The sequence below is a fragment of the Anthonomus grandis genome, chromosome 8, assembly GCF_022605725.1.
Source record: "Anthonomus grandis grandis chromosome 8, icAntGran1.3, whole genome shotgun sequence".
NCBI lineage: Eukaryota > Metazoa > Arthropoda > Insecta > Coleoptera > Curculionidae > Anthonomus > Anthonomus grandis.
Genome location: NC_065553.1, coordinates 26,943,008 through 26,962,107, shown reverse-complemented (window position 1 = coordinate 26,962,107; position 19,100 = coordinate 26,943,008). Strand labels below are relative to the sequence as shown.

Genomic DNA, 19,100 nt, shown 5'->3' with positions numbered 1-19,100 from the left:
TATGGTTTTGGCATACAAATTTAAATATTTCGTGAATTTTTGATAATCTCACAAGATTCTTAGATACCTATCGATTTACGGAATTGAAAAATTCTTGATGATTTTAAGGAATTTTTAGCAATTTCACAGTATACAGATATTAATTCTTTAATAATTCTTAACAAATATAAAGGCATTTGCAAAAATCTTTGGAGAATCGTGACAAATTTAAAAGATTTTTATCGATTTTACGGAATTCTTGAACAAGTATTTAAAAATTTCAAAGATTCTACTTAATGATCCTTAATTGACCATTAAGTTACGAACATTAAGACCTCAAAAAGACTAACACGACATGGCCAACCTAATCCAGACACCTTGCATCTAGTGGCATTTATTATAAATTAGAGGATTCAGATTACTGCTACATAAACTTAAAATTTACATCAGTTCAGTATTTTCAAGATATTGGCTTCCTTATTATATTTTTTCTGCTGAAAGCTGATCCTTCAACCTTTGACCCTTCAAGCTCATAATCCAGAATAACGATCCAAATAAGCCTTTCACGGTCTATACACTTGCACTTAATTCCTTAGTAAAATCTCTAAATTCACAATTTACTAGAGGGTCCAGCCTCAAAAATATACCCCGGCTTATCAGGCAACGGCCTCAGCTGTACCGAATTCCTCGACTTGACGCTATCCGTTTTCCCTTCGTCCTTCTGCTTTAGCTCCGAATACAAATGCGCCTCTTCTTTATCAATTGGTTCCGAATAGTCGCCAGTTAGTATCGGTTTGGTGCTAGCGTTGGTACTGGTACTGGAACAGCTCAGATCCAACGTTCTTTGGTGCTCAACTGAACCGGTCGTATTAAACTTCTCTTCCATCAGCTTTAATATACTTCTGGGGGTTGTGTTGGCCGCGGGTGTTGTCGGCGAGGGATGTTCCTCGTATGGCGGTGGAGGTATTTGGAGGTTCAGGTTGCCCAATTCTTCGTATAAGTGAGCTTCTTCTTCTCTAAAACCAAACAAACATGATGAAATAATTAAAGAGGATATTAGGAGATTTATTTTAGGAGGAAATACCTTATACATATTTTATACTCGGTCAAAAGCCTTATTGAGAGCAGTAGAAACTATTAATAATTTGAATTCACTCCTTAACGGCCTTGACAAGGATTACTAGATCAGTGAAAAGAGTAGCAAGAACTTTAAAGACATCAAAGCCTGATCACATTATCACAGGAGAATGATCAGTTACCATCCAGGGAATAATGAAAGAGAGAAAAAAGCAAACACACACAGTTGCACTGGTTTGCGAACGCTATTTGTGTCAAAGGTATTTTATGACAAAACGCGGTTTTTTTGAAAATCTCTGAAGAAATACAGGGATGCATGTTCGGGTCATAAGCCTTATTAAAAGCAATGGAAACTTCATTAACTTAAACTCACTACTCAACGGTCTTGACCAGTAGGTCATGGGATCTCTAGCATTTAGATAAGTAGAAAGAGCAACGAGAGTCCTAAAGGCTGATTATATTTTAAACAGGAAAAAACAATTACCATCCAGAAAGAAATGGAGCAGAGAAATAACTAAATACCCAGAGTTGCTCTGGACTGATTTGCTAACGTTATTTTAGATTGAGATTCTGACAGGTATTTTACAAGAAAACGTAGATGTTTTCAAAGATTTTAAAAAAATAGATGACTGAATATTTGGTCAGAAGCCTTATTAAGATCAGTGGAAACTACATTAACCATAACTCACTTCTCAACGGTATTGACTAGGAGATCAGTGGCTTTTGCATTAGTAGAAAGAGTAGCAAGAGTTTTAAAGGCTGATCATATTTCAAATCAGAAAGAAGAATTACCATCCAGAAGACAATGGAACAGAGAAAGCCCCTACAGTTGCACTAGTTTGCTAAAGTTATATTAGATTATGACATTTACAAAATATGTCAAATTCTGGAGAAAAAAGTTTTAAACTCAGTAAGAATCCTCACATATATCGATGGAAACTACAATAATCCAAACTTATTCCTTACTGTGTTCGATCAGGAGATCATGGATCGCTGGTTCGTGGATTGAAAGAAAGAATACCAGAGCTTCGAAGGCAGCAAAGCCTGATCATACTGTCAAAATAGAAAGAACAATTACCACTAAGAGAATAATGGAATAGAGAAAGAGGTAAATACGCACAGTTGCTCTGGCTTGTTATTCTGATTTTAAATTAAGATTCTGATAGGTTTTCTATGAGAAAATGCAGATTTTTAGCAAGATACTGAAGAAGTAGATGAATGGATATTCGGTTAGAAGCCTTTTTAGGAGCAATAGAAACGGCGTAACCTGGAAACTATATTTACCATCCAGGAAATGATGGAACAGAAAAAGAGGCAAACACACATAGTTACACTGGTCTGCAAACCCTATTTTAGACTGAGCTTCTGACAAGTGTTCTACGAGAAAACGAAGAGATTTGGTAACTTTCTGAGGAAATAGAGGGATGCATATTCGGTCAGAAGCCTTATAAAGATCAAAGAAAACTGCATTAGCCTTAGCTCATTATTTAACGGTCTTAACCAGAAGATGACAGGATCATTGACTCTTGAATAAGTAGAAACAGTTGCAAGTGTTTTAAAGGTATATCATGTTTCAAATTAGAAAGAAAAATTACAGAGAAAGAAGCAAACACAAACAATTGCACTGGTTATTTTAGATGAAGTTTATGACATTTAATCAAATGTCAAATTTCTGGAGAGGAAAATGGCCTTATACTCTGTGAGAAGCCTGTCAAAGATCAGTGGAAATTGTATTAATTTAATTGATGGTTTTGATCGGGAGATCATGGATCCTGGTTTTTGGATTAGCAAAGACTGATCACATCGTTAATGCAGAAAAAACAATTATCACCTAGCAAGCAATGGAACAGAAAAATAGGGGGTAAATACACATAGTTGCACTGGTTTACTAACCTATCTTAGATTGAGATTCTAAAAGTATTCTACGAGAAAACGCAGATTTTTGTCAAATCTCTGAAGCAATAGAGGGATGCATATTTGGTCAGAAGCCTTATTAAAATCAATAGAGACTGCATTAACTTAAACTCATTCCTCAACGGTCTTGACCAGGAGATCATGGAATCACTGGCTTTGGATATATAAAAAGGGTAATAACGGTTTTAAAGGCTGATATAATTTCAAACCAGAAAAAACAATTACCAACCAGAGAACAATGAAACAGAGAATAAAGCATTGAGACCTTAAATTGAGACATTTTAAATTGCGAATATGATATTTAATCAGATATAAAATATCTGGAAAAAAATGGTTTCATATTCAGAAGCTTTTCAAAGATCAGTGGAAACTCCATTAATGCAAATTCACTTCTCAATGTATTTAAATATATATCATTGCTTGAGCAGGAGATCATGGATCAGTGGTTTCTGGATCAGTAGAAAGCACACCAGCAGCTTCGAAGGTAACAAAACCTGATCACACCGTCAAAGCAGAAAAAACAATTATCAACCAGAAAACAATAAAACAGAGAAGAAGGTAAATGCCCACAGTTGCACTGGATTACCAACTTTATTTTGGATTGAGATTATGAACGTATTCTACGAGAAAAGGCAGATTTTTGGCGAGTTTCTGAAGAAATAGATGAATGAATATTTTGTCAGAAGCCCTACTAAGATCAATGAAACCTACATTAACCTAAAATCACTTCTCAGCGCTCTTAATCAGCAGATACACAGGCTCACTGGCTTTTAGATAAGAAGAAAGAGTAGCAAGATTTTTAAAGGCTGGTAATATTTCAAACAAGAACGAATCTGGATTACCATTCAGGGAACAAAGGAACAGAGAAAGAAGCAAACACCTACAGTTGACTATAACATTTAATCAAATGTCAAATTTTTAGAAAAGAAAATAATTTCATACTCAGTCAAAAGCTTTTCAAACATCAGTGGAAACTGTATTAGCCCCAACTCACTCCTCGATGTATTCAGGAGATCGTAAATCATGGCTTCAGGATTAATGAAAAGTAGGAGCTTTAAAGACAGGAAAGCCTGATCACATTGTCAAAGCAGAAAGCAAAATTATCACCCAGAGAACAATGGAATAGAGAAGGAAGTAAACTCTCAGTATACTCTCAGTTGATCTGGCTTGTTATTCTTTTAGATTATCACATGTATTCTAACAGAAAATGCAAATTTTTTTGAAAAAATTTCAAAGAAGTAGATGAATCTATACTTTACTAAGATCAGTAAAGCAGCCTTAACTAAACTCGCTTCCTCAGACCAGGATATCTTGGATGACTTGCCTTTAGGTCAGTAGAAAGAGTACTAAGAAAATATCTCTAAAACAAAATGTCAAATTACCATTAGATAAGAATGGAACACAGTTTTTGATATGATCTCCGGATGAATCATGGAAGCAATAGTCTTTCAGGCCAAGTGACCAATGGAGAAAGTGACGAGTTGCCCTCAAAAAGAGATTATCGAACAACCTGACATGCCAAGGGTCATTCTGGTACTAAACCAATAGGAGAAAGATGCCGTTAAGAGCCATAAGCTCCCATTATAATAGTTAAGTTAACCCCACCTACCTGTTATTATTCTCATAACTTTCATCAACAACAAAAGTCTCATAAAGTCTCTCGATAATATCACTAGCTTCTTGGTGTGTCGCAGGATCGTCCAACCTCCTCGAAAGCTCTTGAAGGAACTCCTGGGTCAACTCCTCCGGAATTTCCAACTTCTCGTTTTCCGTATCCACGGTCACAATGGTGTTCTCCTCGTCCTCGTTGCTCTGGTTGTTCCCGTAGTAATTGTTGCGAAAATAGCCTGAATAATTAACAACTATTAGTAGGTAAATTAATATTACATCCGCTAACCTAGCTTCTCTATTACCTTTCCTTTTCAACCATCTGCTGCCTCTAACGAGCAACATTACAAACGTCCCGACCAGAGTGAGAACGGAAATGCCGACGAACACCACGATAAGAATTAACCATTTGCGACTCTCGTTATGGTCGTCTTCAGTGAAGATCTGCTTGGTGACATTGACAGGTAGGGTCTCGCCGTTATAGGGTTCGCAAACGGTGTTGTTTGCGCATGTCATTTCTGTGAAGTTGGCCATATTGATTATGCCGGCTGGGAGGGAGAAACATTTAGAGAGGGTAGAGTCTACTTTGCAGAAGCTGGTGGAGAGGAAGGAGGAAGTGGGAAAAGGGGATTTCGTCAAGTTGGTGAACCAGTTGTCTAGGTCGCATCTGTAAAAGAAGAGTTTGGTTTAGTGATACGTTTATAATTGGTTCTTAAGAATTAATTGAAATGATCGGTGCTTATTTTTGGTGTAAAAGATATGCAATGTGGGATTGCATGGGTGTCGACAATCCCACATAGTAAATAGTCTTCAAGTTCCATTAAGGTTTACATTACGTTCATCGATGATGCAATAGATCCTGCAGATGATCGAGCACTACCAGTTTTAATAAGCAAATAACAATGGGAAAAAGGTCAGATTATTTCACGGTAATTTGACAACTGGGAGGCTGTCGTGGCAGGTACACATACTGATGTACAAAAAAACTAGCATTCTCAGTACGAGCTTACAAAGGCATTGCTAAAGAATCCTCCATCTAACCAGAAGGTCCTCCAAAATGAATGTGAACGGATTAATAAGAACCACACTAAATTATTCTTCACTAATAATAGTGAAGAAATAGTTCATTCTTGCAGAGAAAAAGATAAAATGAAAATCCCACAGTCTCTCTTCCCTATTTTACATAATTCTGGTTTAGAATTCCCGACATGTTTCGGACACAGTGGTGTTCATCATCAGGGGATACTAAAAGGAATTGGGCCTGGACAAAGAAATAAGAACAAAAACACAACATCAAGAATGGTGGAATAATCATCAAATGTACCTCACAACAAGAAATAGAGAAAATAAAAAGGGCTGCAGAAGAAAAAAATAGGTAAAACATACACTGCAGAATTAACAAAAATATTAAACCCCAGAATAAAAATAACTGGTTATAATAGAAATATAGATAATACAGAGGAACTACGAAACCAAATATGCCTTCAAAATGAAATTTCTGATAAGAATAGCTTAAAAATCAACTACCTAAAGCACACAAAAAAGGACAATAAAATAATCATCTTTGGAGAAACTTCACCAGACCTGTTCAAACGACTGATTGAGATGGAAAAAATATATGTTGGATGGCAAAAGCTACCTCACACTGTTTAAGTGTTTTAGATGTCAAGAGTAACCATAGAAAGGAACACTGTCAACACCAAGTAATATGCTCATACTGTGGTGCACAACCTGACTACAAGGACTGTGAACAACAAACAAAAAGCTGTGTAAATTGTATCAAGGCAAATAATAGGTTTGGACTTTCTTATGATACAAAACATACCTCATATGACCCTGAATGCCCAACTATGATTTTTTATAGACAAAAGCTTCGGAATAAGATAGACTACGGAATTTAAAAATACGGATTACCTTTATTTTCTATCAAGTGTTATTATTTATCTAATTATATGTTTATTTTCTTTATAAATTAAACTTAAAAACAATTATAAATAACTTAAACAATAGCTAACAATGAGGTAATTATACTCAAAGAATTGGAAAAAACACGAAATTCCTCCTTAATAAACAAAAAAAAAATAAACATGGTACATTTAAATATCAGAAGTTTAAGAAAAAAATTTGACAGCTTTTTAGCATTTATCGATACCTTTTGTCTTGATAAACTTGACATAATTGTACTGGGTGAAACTAGGCATATTCCAGAAATAAAAAACTTTACTATCCCAGGGTTTATAACCAATTATAACAATAGTTCAAATAATATTTGTGATGGGTTAATTATATACATAAGATATGGTATTCAATTTGAAATAGAATATACAACTCTCCCTACTTCAAAAATAATGCTAACTAAACTCACATTTTTCTTAAGCTCTATACAGTATTCACTCATAGCATGCTACAGATCTCCCAACACCTCAGAAAATTTATTTCTTAATGACTTTGATCTTTATCTAAATAATTTACGAAAAAAAGAAGGCATTAGTATTATAATTGGCGACTTCAACATTGACATCTTAAATAAAACAAACATAATAAGCACTAGATATATAAGTATGCTCCTTTACTATGGTTACAGCTCACTTAATCACTCATATACTAGACTAACACAAGATAGTAATACATGTATTGATCATCTGTTCATACGACAAAATGGTCCACAAGAAACAAATTAAATTTTAATCTTTACATTTTAGAGACTTATATAACAGATCATTACCCTATTTATCTAGAGGTTTTCTCCAAGCTAGACTACCCTAGTGATAATACTAAGAACCGAAAAACTTATTAAACAATATATTAAATTAATATTATAATTAATATATTAAACAATATTTAAAAAGCAAAAGTTTATACAACTTATACAAAATTAAAACTGGCAGGACGTATATGAAATAAAAAACTCAATCCTAGCATACCAAAACTTTATAAACATTTTTAGTTCCATAAAAAATAAATGTACAATAAATAAGATATACAACAAAAAAAAACACACAAAAATTAAACCCTGGATAACTGAAGGTATTACATCAATTAAAAAAAGAGACCAAATGAAGAAAAAGTTATTAAAAAATAAAAAAAATTACACACTGAAACTTGAATATAAAACTTATAGAAATAATTTACAGAAATTAATAACTACTACTAAAAATAACTACTATATAAACAAACTGCAAAATAAAAAACATGATATTAAAAAGATGTATGAAATTCTGAGTGAAGCATCTAATGAACCTAAAGTTAAATCTAACCGAGACATTTATATAAAAGATCTAAATAATAAAGACTTTGAAAATGACACAGAGATGGCTAATTTCTGTAATGAATATTTCTCTAAAATAGGAACTAGTATGGCATGTCAAATTCCTGATACAACCACAAAGCTTAATCTAAATTATCCATCTTTCTTAAACTCCATGTCGTTAAAGCCTATAACAAAAAATGAACTATAAAAACAAAAATATAATACTTTATATTAATTCATTAAAGAAAAACAGTTCCACAGGTCCAGATGGCATAACTTCTGAAATGGTATAGCTGTATCATCCATATACTGTTGAACCACTTAAATATTTAACCTTATTTTCTCATCAGCAAAGATACCTGAAGAACTCAAAACTTCAATTATTACACCAATTTACAAAAAAGGGAGTAGAGTGATGTTTCTAACTATAGACCAATAAGCTTAATAAATACATTTGGAAAAATTTTTGAAAAATGCCTAAAAGAAAGATTATATGACTACCTAAATAAAAATAAAGTACTTAACACAAATCAATTTGGTTTTCGAAAGAAAACTGGTACAAATGATGCAATGTATAGTCTAATAGAAAACATAAAATATGGATTGGAGCAGGGAAAAAAATGTGTTGCGGTTTTTATGGATCTAGCAAAGGCCTTTGACACTGTACCCCATTCTAAGTTACTTCATGTTCTTGAAAGATAAGGAATTAGGGGTGTAGTGTTGGGGCTCTTTAGCAACTATCTACAAGAAAGAAAGCAAATGGTAAAAATTAGAGATTTCCTGAGTGACCCTAGCACTGTGCAAATTGGGTGTGATACTTGGGTGAGTGCAACTTGTGCACTCCAATTTGCACAGTGCTGGGACCCTTACTCTTTATTTTATATATAAACTCCCTTTTATCCTTGCAGATAGGTGGCATAACACTATCTTACGCGGATGACACAGGTCTTGTATTTAAGGATGTTACTTGGACTCTTGTAAGAACGAAACTCATAAATGGCATGAGGAAGGTAAAGATGTGGTTAAACAAGTATAAATTGTCCCTAAATATCTTAAAAACTGTTTATGTCGCCTTTTCTCTAACAGATGCAAATCGGTCATATTTTAAGGAAATAGTTATTGACGAACAACAAAACTTTATTATAAAAGAAGTAGAAAACACTAAACATCTAGGTATAATAATAGACAAAAAATTAAAATGGACACCACACATTCAAAACTCAACATCTAAACTCAAAAGCTTAATTCATAAATTTTTCCTTATTAGAAATATATTGGATAAAAAAACTTTAATAATGTTGTACCAATCATTTGTGGAATCTCTGATATGCTATGGTATAGTGCATGGGGTGGACTCTAGAATAATGCTCTTGAATCCTTAAAAACTGTTCAAAATTATATTATCAAAATAATCTATAAAAAAGACAGATTGTACCCCACCTCGCTCTTGTATGATACCAAAATATTTAATATCAGATCCTTATATCTATACTCCAGTTGTCTATTCTGGTATAAACTTCAAGATAAAAACTACATAAGTCACCAACATAAAACCAGACAACTAACTGAAAGACATCTTAATGTACCATTTCGCAGATTCGATGGAAGCCAAAGATGTAATTCTGTAATAGGACCAAAAATTTTCAATAAGTTACCACGGACAATTCGGGAGATTACAAATAAGCAAAAATTTTCAGAACTTTGTAAAAAATTTATCTATGAAAATTATGATGCCTTACTTGACCTTCTATAAATAACTATTAACGTTTTCCTCTTCTTCTGAAATTTTTAATATTTGTGTCTTATAGTTGTTTTACCTGTATTTTAAATGCACTACCCTCAGGTTTATGTAAATTAGTGGTATGGGGCCCCTAGTAAATATAATTATGTTATATAGTAATATAATTAATTTTAAGTTATACACATACAGATGCTTGCACCTAGGTGTACTTTATTGTATTGGTACTATAGATAATTTTGTTTACATCTATCCTGTATTAAGCATGTATTTCTTATGTTGAATAAATTATTAAAAAAAAACACAAAAATAGGCTTTAAAATTAATATAAGTCATACTGACAAAAGTTTAAAATGGGCTCAAATTTACACACATCAAAGTTTGAGTTTATGTCAATAATTTTTTTCTATTTATTTATTTTTTTTATTTATATTCTATTATTGACAAAGATGAAAAGAGACGTCCAATTGGACTGAATAGTACGTTAGAGAAAATATTAAACTCAAACTTCTTCGTTGAGAACATCTTTGAAACATGATGAAAACATATTTGTTGAGAAGTCCTAAAAGCACCAAGATACCTGATAGTGTTACAAAAATTTTGGTGAAAGCAAGAGGAAAGAAAGTAGAAGATTCATGGAGAACATTATTAATAGCACGGTTAACATAATGACACAGATATAACTAGCTAACGCAATTGCGTTAGCTAGTTATATCTGTGATAATGATTAGTACGTTGTTAGTCCCATATAAAAAGAAGTTGTAAAGGGCAAGAACGATGCATTAAAAGACTATGAAGAGTTAAAACACAGTTAAAAAAGTGAGTACAAGGATGATGTACTTGATCATTAACACAGTAAATGGTTGTTGTTTTTGTGTATTTTTATTTATTGCTAGTATTTTTAACAGATCAAGTTTATTTTTGTTTTTGGCAAAAAAGTAGAGTCGGTAGCTGGGTTAAAACTGTGGTTCCAAATATTTCGATTCCTGCTCTTCCCGCTTGCTCAATCTCCCTAGAATGTTTATTGATACGTGTACAAAATCTTCTACCGGCCTGACCAATATAAAATGCATTGTAACTCTCACTCGAGCACCCTATCTAATAGACTCCGGAATTTTGTTCTGGGTGGATTTTGTCCTTACAGTTGATAACAAATGATCTCAATGTATGTTTAGTTTTAAAGCTAGTAGATATTGTATCAATTAAATGTTTTTGATTTGGTATGAAATCTTACCTCAAAAGGGGATGGGATAATATTTTAGGTCATTTTGTTTGAAATAAATTTTATTGATTCATTTTAAAGGAAAGTGGTTGTTAAAAGCTATTTGTTTTATAATATTTAACTCTTTGTTGAAGTCAACTTTATATAAGGGAATCGAAAAAAGTCTAGAAAAGTAATAATGGAAAGCTGCAAATTAAGGTGGTTAGAGTTATAAGAGATGGTACTATCCGTGGATGTGGGGTTACGATATATTGAAAATTGAATCTTATTATTTAAACGTATTAATTTATAAGATCCAAAAACGCTAAAGATCAGTTGGTTTCAATTTGAAATATAAAATTAATGGATTAGTGTAAGGAGTTTAAAACGTGTAAGAATTTTGAAGATTGGAAGCATTACTCTTAAAAATGGAAAAATATCATCCACATATCAGTTGATAAAGAAAATGTGTTAAAAAACTATTTTTTATATTTTTTTAAGTCGGACCTAAAGAATTTAGATAAAAGAGGGGACAGGCTAGAACCCATTGCAACACCTGTGTTATATTTGTTGTTAAATTGAAAAAAAAATTGTTGTAAAACTAACTCGACCAGAACACAAAGGTTATTAATATGGGTTTGTTTAAGATTAGTGTTTCTTTTAAGTAAGTCTGCAACTAAAGGTCACAGGACAGTTAACAGTCCTCAGGAGGAACACTAGGGTAGAAGTTAAAAACATCAAAAGATACTAGGAAAGATGAATCAGGTAGAATAATATCCTTTAACTCTTGATATAGTTGAGAGGATTTTTTTTTTATAAAAAAGGTACTTTTCAAATTAGTGAGATAAGAGAGGGTGTAGTTGAGTCAAGAACTCAGCTTATCACATGGGGAGCCACAATAAGAAACCACTGAATGGATATGCATATCATGCTTGTGGATCTTAGATAACGAAGTGATAGACGGATTAATAGGGTCGATTTAAATTTATTGTGTTAAAATACTCTAAAGTTATATTTACTTGTTTTAGTGTATTTTTGAATTTAACTAAACATTTGTCTGTAGGACTGGAGTTGAGAGAGAACAGCTATTGTGCCTATGATAGTTGTTAATATATAAAACCGCCTGGCATCTAAGTGTATCCTTTAATGGAAGATCATTGACAAAAGTAAAGTTGTTCTCACACTCAACCGCCAACAGTTCCAAGTTCCTTCTTTGGGGGCTGATGTGAAAATTGTAATTTAAATCTAAATGCAACATGCTGTTTTCGTTATTTGTAAAAGTAACATTACTGAAATTATGTGCTCTAGGGTACAAACAGAAGTTAAGTGATTTATTATCGGGAGTGTTATGGCGAAGTTCAGATGTGAAAATTGAACTATCAAAATTTAAATTCATAATAGACCTGTCAAACTTACAGTCAGTGGCTGTTGAGTTGAAGACATCGTCTTTTTTAACTATTTTGTTGGGAAGAGAAGTTTAGTGTGCTGTTAGTAGTTTTGGCGAGGACATTCACTTTGTTTTTTAGCTATTGACATTTTAAATCTTTCTGATCATACCTACACATATTTGAGAAGTTCTCAACTCAAAGAATACCACTCGGTTGCATGTAGCAAACCATTCAAATAAAAGTATTAAAATTTCAGTTTAAGATCAATTATGCTAAGTTTAAAATAAAATTTCTTGCTTTTCTCTCCAATCCGAACTTTGATTGCTATCTTCAAGGCTTTTGTGGCTGGTGTAGACGTACTTTTAGACCTTAGGGTGATATAGTTGGGTCTCAGATTTCTTCTTAAACACTCCTGATTAAACCAATTTTCTTTTCAGTAGATTGTTCTTAATTTCCGAATTAGAGTAGCCCGACCAGGTTTCTTAATAGTGAAGAAATAGTCCATACTTGCAGTGGAGCCGTAGATTAAGGTAGAATGTTAACAAAACATGTTGGGAATTCTAAACCAGAATTACGTAAAATAAGCAAGTGTAGGGAAACTGTGGGATTTTCATTTTCCTTAGCTCACTAATAAATTGACTTAAATACTCACCCACAAGTTCGATCGAAGTAATTATCGTCAAATAGCAGCTTCCCTTCCTTAATGCCTCTCACAAACTCCAGGCATCCATCTTTCGCATCGTAAATGTAATTTCCTTTAAAGAAAAAGTTTGCACCATCAGAAGCGCTCTGCACCAAAGCGGGATCAAAGTGCAACACCAAGAAGTTCGGAGAAAGATGTTTAATGTGGTTCTCTTCGATCACAATTTTATTCCAATTTTTGATATTTAGGGCGTGGCTTCTAAGATGCCTTATTTCGTTGCCTATAAGCTCGAGTTTGTTGGTGGTGGAGGTGATCGCCGAGGATTCTATATCGCTTATTCTGAAACATTTTATGGGTTAATGTCGTCATAAAAGAAGAGTATAGTTGCCGTCAACGAGATTTGATGCCGATGTGATATTTGTGAACATTAATACAAATTAAGTATGCAGTACATAAACGCCCGCCCAATTAGCAATTTTTCGACGCGACAACGTTGCAAATTGCAGCGCAAGGTTGCAATGTTACGTTGTCTTAACCGTAGAGCCAACGCCCTTTTGCACCAATTTGAAAGAGATTTTTTTGGTTGTCTCAACGTTACGCAGTGACTACCCGTTAACTTTCTAAACGCTTTTGCAACATTTTTAGAGTTACTGATTTTTGGACGGATGGACGCCACAACGACAGAAAAATTAATTTCTTTTTTAATAATAAACTAATAAATAACTGCAGTGGGCAGGTACTCCAAAAATACAACTTTTTTAATCCATCTTTTGAACAGTCCTTATTAATATTTGTTTTGTATGTAGTTTAATAAAGTGAATTATGCGGGTAAAATACCCGTTTTGAAAGATTTACAAGCACTTAATTTATAAACGGAACATAGTTTACTGTGAAAAGTTTTTATTTTAGCCCTAATTAACACGTGCGCCCAGAATTTGTAACGGATTTCGAAAAAAAAAATAACAAGTAATGTTTTTTGTTGGTTACATAAGAAACCCGCTGTCGTTGTCCCTGGTTGACCTGAAGCAAGAGAAAGAACAAATAGACCTAACCTAAAATTTTAATATTTCATATATTGTTTGCAATTTGCAATATTGTTTGCAGCACGTTTCTTTACAAACTTTAATAAGCAAAAACTTTAACTTTTACAAAAAAAATTCATAAGCTCTTCGAAAAATGTAAACTCAGAATATAATGTTAACATTACATTCTGAGTTTTCATTGCTGCTGCTGCTATATAAAATAAATCCTAAAAAATAAAACTTTCTAAAATTTACCATTGTTTTGAAACTGGTTAGTCTCTTGTGTAAAGAAATGCTATAAAGTAGGATATAGGAACCATGAAGAAAACCATGTACAAAAAGTAAACCCAGTATTTTAAATTTTAAATAGGCTAATTCGAGGATAGATGGCGCAGAAGGTGAGATGGCGCAATGGTTTTACAGCGCCGCCGCTAACGTTAAAGTGGAGCTACTGTGCTCGGAGGTACTTCAGTTCATATCAGGCATGCCGCCGCACCGTTTGTATTCATCGGTTAAATGTCTACTTGAATATCAATTTATACGTGATCCGTAGAGTACAAAAATATTTGTCGGAATTCCTTCTTTGTGCTACTGAGCTTTAAATTTAACAATAATTTGATTCACAATATCGTTTCAGGTAAGTAAAAACATTTAAGCTTTGGTATATAAACTCAAAATAGCGCATATTTCCAAACGTGTTTAGTTTTTGAGGTGCGCCATCTCTCCTCTCACAACGAGGATAGATGGTTCACTTATTTTTGAGGTCAGATGGCTCATTAATATTAGCTTTGTTTTGGTTCCTGTTAGAATCGTCCTAGAATTGTTTTGTACATGCGCAGATTGTTTTATGCGTTTTGGTTAAATTAGAATTGATTTCGAATTGAAAGTTTGGTGTTTTGGTTTTTTTTTTTGGACCGGTTCAGAATTGTTCTAGAATCGTCCAAAAATCCCTGCTCGAGAGTAGGGATCAATTCAGAATCAGGCAGTTCGCACATGCGCAAAAAATATATCTTTACAATTTTACTCGACTTCACCAAATTTGAGAAGAAGAAGAGGAAGAAGAAGAAGTAAAAAAGTTATTTTTTATGCTTTGTTAATGTTTATTGTTTTTCTTGTAGATAGATTTCATTTAACCTAAGAATTATCTATTGCTATTGTTATAATGTTATAATTATCGAATATTTTTTTTTTAATCTATTGACATTTTTATTCCAGTCCTAATGTTTAAAAAAGTTTTAAAAAGGTCCAAAACCAAAGCAATAAGCAATATTCAAAATTTCAAAACAAGTTGTGTTTAGTAAATAAACAATCAGAATCAGCTGTTTACTGTCAGTGCATCAAGCCTTCCGGTTCCATACCATGCAGAATTGAAACGGGAGCGATTCCGGATTTTACTTTACGGCGCAACGAGTTCTGCGCAGTTCTAGAATCATCCCAAAATCGGAACCAAAACAAAGCTATCTATTTTTCTTTTCAGTATGCCCACCAAATACAAGCGTACTGGAAGTTGTTCCAGGGCTAGTTGGACCGAACAACAGTTAGCCGACGCCATTCAAGCCGTTAATGAAAATAGAATGGGAGTTAATGGACTGCTCGTAATTTTGGGGTACCGGTAACCACTCTACGAAGAAGAAAATTGGCAGACAATATAAAGAAAGCTCCTCTTCACCTTAGGTGAGGAGCTGCTGAAAAAAAGTTCAAAAGCCCACACATATCCTAAAACTTCAAAAAATTGATTTTTTCCTACTCGAACTGATGTGCGAAGTATGTCTTTTAGATTGGCCGAACAGCTGGGTATTAAACATAATTTTAATAAGAAATTGAGATTAGCTGGTTATCCGTGGCTGCAGTTATTTCTGCAGAGAAACCTAAGGCTGTCAGTGATAAAAGCAGAAGGGGTATCCATTAATCGATCCTTGGTGAAAAGATTTAGGGAGGGTTCCCTTAAACCTTTTTTTATTTCCTATTACCCTATAGCAGCCTCACTTTAGGTTTACAGGCAAGGGTGGCTTGACCGTAATAGGTTGCGTAAAGAACCACTTGATTGTAGAATTCAATACTGATTTATTCACCCAAAACTACAACTATTTATATCAGTCTTAAACTAAGAATTTGTGGTAATTTTCAAAACTAAGATGTATTCTCTTTACAATACTTCCTACATTCCCAATGATGAAACCTTGCAAATTGTTTTAAAAAACTAAACAATTCGTGATTCGGGTGACAGACCTATGTTTTTATAAACTATACTACGCACCTTGACGGCCTAACATAAACAGTTTTATATACTTAAGTAAAAAATAGAATTAATAAATTTAAAATTAAAAATGTCGATTTTCTTCTCGTCATTTTCTACAATTGCGTCCCATATTCTGTCTTCCTGTTGGTTTCTCTGAGTAATATATGATGATGTTTTTCTTGTGTTTGAATTTTTCTTTACATTGATTAGAAGTTGTTCTAATTCTCCCGCTAGCTCCTGCTGGCGGAGGGCAATTTTATTCGTTTCTTCCATGGCTTTTTCCTGGGGCGGCAGTTTCTTGTTTTAGATTGCAGATGTAAAAGTGGTCTTTTGGCAGCTTACTCCTGGCTTGACTTTAAGATGGAGGCGGCGTCGTGGGCGGCAACTCCTTTTGTTTAACTTGAAGATGAAGGCGGCGTCATAGGCGGCAACTCCTTTGGTTTAATTTGAAGATGGGGGCGGCGTCGTAGGCGGCAACTCCTTTTGTTTAACTCAAAGATGGAATCGGCGTCGTGGGCGGCAACTCCTTTGGTTTAACTTCCGGCTCGAAGGACCATGAAAAGATTTAGGGAGGGTTCCCTTAAACCTTTTTTATTCCCTATTACCCTATAGCAGCCTTATTATAGGTATACAGGCAAGGGTGGCTTGGCCGTAATAGGTTGAGTAAAGAACCACTTGATTATAGAATTTAATACTGATTTATTCAACCAAAACTACAACTATTTATATCAGTCTTAAACTAACAATTCGTGGTAATTTTCAAAACTAAGATGTTATCTCTTAGATATTGTCTCTTTACAATACTTCCTACATTCCCAATGATGAAACCTTGCAAATTGTTTTAAAAAACTAAACAGTTCGTGATTCGGGTGAGAGACCTATGTTTTTATGAACTACTACGTACCTTGACGACTAACATAAACAGTTTTATATACTTAAGTAAAAAAATAGAATTTTTAAATTAATAAATTAAAAATTAAAAATGTCGATTAGACACTTGGGTATGAACAAAAAAGATGTTGAGACTTACTTTCAGCTGCTAGAAAATACTATGACCGAGAATGATCTTATGAATAAACCTGGACACATCTACAATATGGATGAGACGGGTTTACAACTTAATAATAGGCCGGGGCATGTTATTGTTAAAAAAGGATCTAAAAACATCGCAAGTATCAGCTCCGGGGAAAAGGGAGAAACCATTAGGGTTATAGCCTGTTGTAATGCGGAAGGCGTTTTTCTTCCCCCAACCTGCGTCATGAAAGGAAAAAACAAAAAGCAAGAGTTCGAGGATGGGATGCCTCCGGGATCCTTGGTTTATATGTCAAAAAGATCGGCTTATGTCAACAGTGACATATTTTTTCAGTGGCTTAAAGATCAGTTCGTTCCCAGAAAGCCGACAGGGACGGTTTTGTTACTGCTTGATGGTCATGCTTCTCACTGCAATAACGTTGAGATGCTAGATTACTGTATTGAACACAACATCATACTGCTTTGCTTGCCAAGTCATACGACGCAATTTTTACAACTACTAGATAGATATTTTTTTAGATCGTTAAACTACTACTCAGCTTGCAGTGTATATATTAAAAATAATCCAGGACGAAAGCTCACTAGATTACAATTTGGACAGTTACTTGCTGAAGGATGCAACAAGTCTGCAACTGTAAATAATGGAACTTCGGCATTCAAGGCTATGGGAATTATGCCATTTAATCCTTTTACTATCCTAGATGACGCCTATTTGACTGAAAATAGTATCGTACTTGAGGCTCCCGATGCAGGTGAAAATAAAATTCCAGATGGTCGTTCTCAAAGTTTTACCAAAGCTTTATCTGATGATAATCAACAACCTTGCTGCAGTTGGCACACTGAAGATGATTCTGTACCAGAAAAACAAAATGAATCGGTTATAGAAACTAATGTAACTACTTCCGTCAAAAGCACCCCTGGAAAAATGCTAGATATAATCTCACCCGTTCCAGTTGTTTCGGTTCGCAAAAGGAGCAAGCAGCTGGCGGAAATTTTAACTACAGAGACAAGAATTGGCGAAAAAAAGAACAAAGCGTCTAAAAAAACACAGAAAGAAATAAAGACCAGTAAATTAAAACCAGTTTTGAAGAAGCCCAAAGTGACCAAAAAGAAAATTGAGAAAGCTGCCAAAAGCGCCTCATCCTCAGACGAACATCTAGAGCCACCGACGTTAGATGACTCTTCAGATGATATAGACGACGATGACTAAGCTTGCACCGGTTGTGGCGAAATATATTCCCAAACCATAAAATCTGACGACTGGGTTAATTGCTTGCGTTGCTCCAAATGGTTTCACGATTCCTGCTCCAAGTTTGTGAACCTTTGCCACGACTGTGGTGTGGTTGTATGCAAACAGTGACATTTTGGCCAAAACACCTTTTTTTCTCGTTGCGCCATCTCACCTCAGCACCGTGGGGGAGATGGTTTTTGTAAACAATTTTTTTTTTTTTTGTGAATTATAAGTTTTATTTTTTTATGCATTTAATTGCTTAATACATGTTTCTAAGCTCAATAAAGATTCGTTAAAAAAATGAACAGTAATTCTAATTCAACATATAGAAATGTTACCATGACATTTTAAAACCTGGGCCATCTATCCTCGAATTACCCTATGTAAAATTTAATACAAACCTTTTGACTGCTACTTTCCGCCACTTCTATTGATTGTACAGAATCCATATCAACTGCAGGTAAGCTAGTTGTAGGCATTTTTGCTTCCATTGCAAGTTTTTTTTGCGTCTGTAGTAAGTTGCAGAATATTTAGTCTTTATATCTCTTCATTTTTTAAAGCAAAACGAAAATAACAAATCCCAATAATGATTTCAAGCAAAAAATGAATTATAAAAATAAAAATATAGATTAAGCAGGTTATGTTGAATTAAATATTTTCTCTTCCTCTTATTCTTTCTACCTTTGTTTTTCATCTTCTTCCTAAAACTCTTAACACGTCAAAAAACTCCCCCTACTGCGAAAAATGCTTAACACAGACAATCAGGCAATGTAATACC

General features: G+C 33.9%; 2 protein-coding genes across 6 annotated transcripts in view; one reads left to right on the top strand and one right to left on the bottom strand.

The window, feature by feature from the left end:
* Positions 1 to 19,100, top strand: part of LOC126739392 (E3 ubiquitin-protein ligase MYCBP2) — a 714,511-nt gene that overhangs the window by 320,578 nt on the left and 374,833 nt on the right. The gene's annotated exons all lie outside the window — the stretch shown is intronic.
* The window catches only part of LOC126739402 (uncharacterized), a 119,599-nt gene continuing 100,856 nt past the window's right edge, over positions 358 to 19,100 (bottom strand). Inside the window, exons 5-8 of one of the 2 annotated variants that reach the window (XM_050445072.1) lie at positions 12,808 to 13,137; positions 4,884 to 5,245; positions 4,580 to 4,832; positions 358 to 995 (exon numbers count right to left, since the gene is read on the bottom strand). In XM_050445072.1, the coding sequence (XP_050301029.1) occupies positions 590 to 995; positions 4,580 to 4,832; positions 4,884 to 5,245; positions 12,808 to 13,137 (1,351 nt within the window). In that variant the 3' untranslated portion in view covers positions 358 to 589. The remainder of the gene's footprint in view (positions 996 to 4,579; positions 4,833 to 4,883; positions 5,246 to 12,807; positions 13,138 to 19,100) is intronic. The other variant, XM_050445073.1, reaches the window with a different exon arrangement.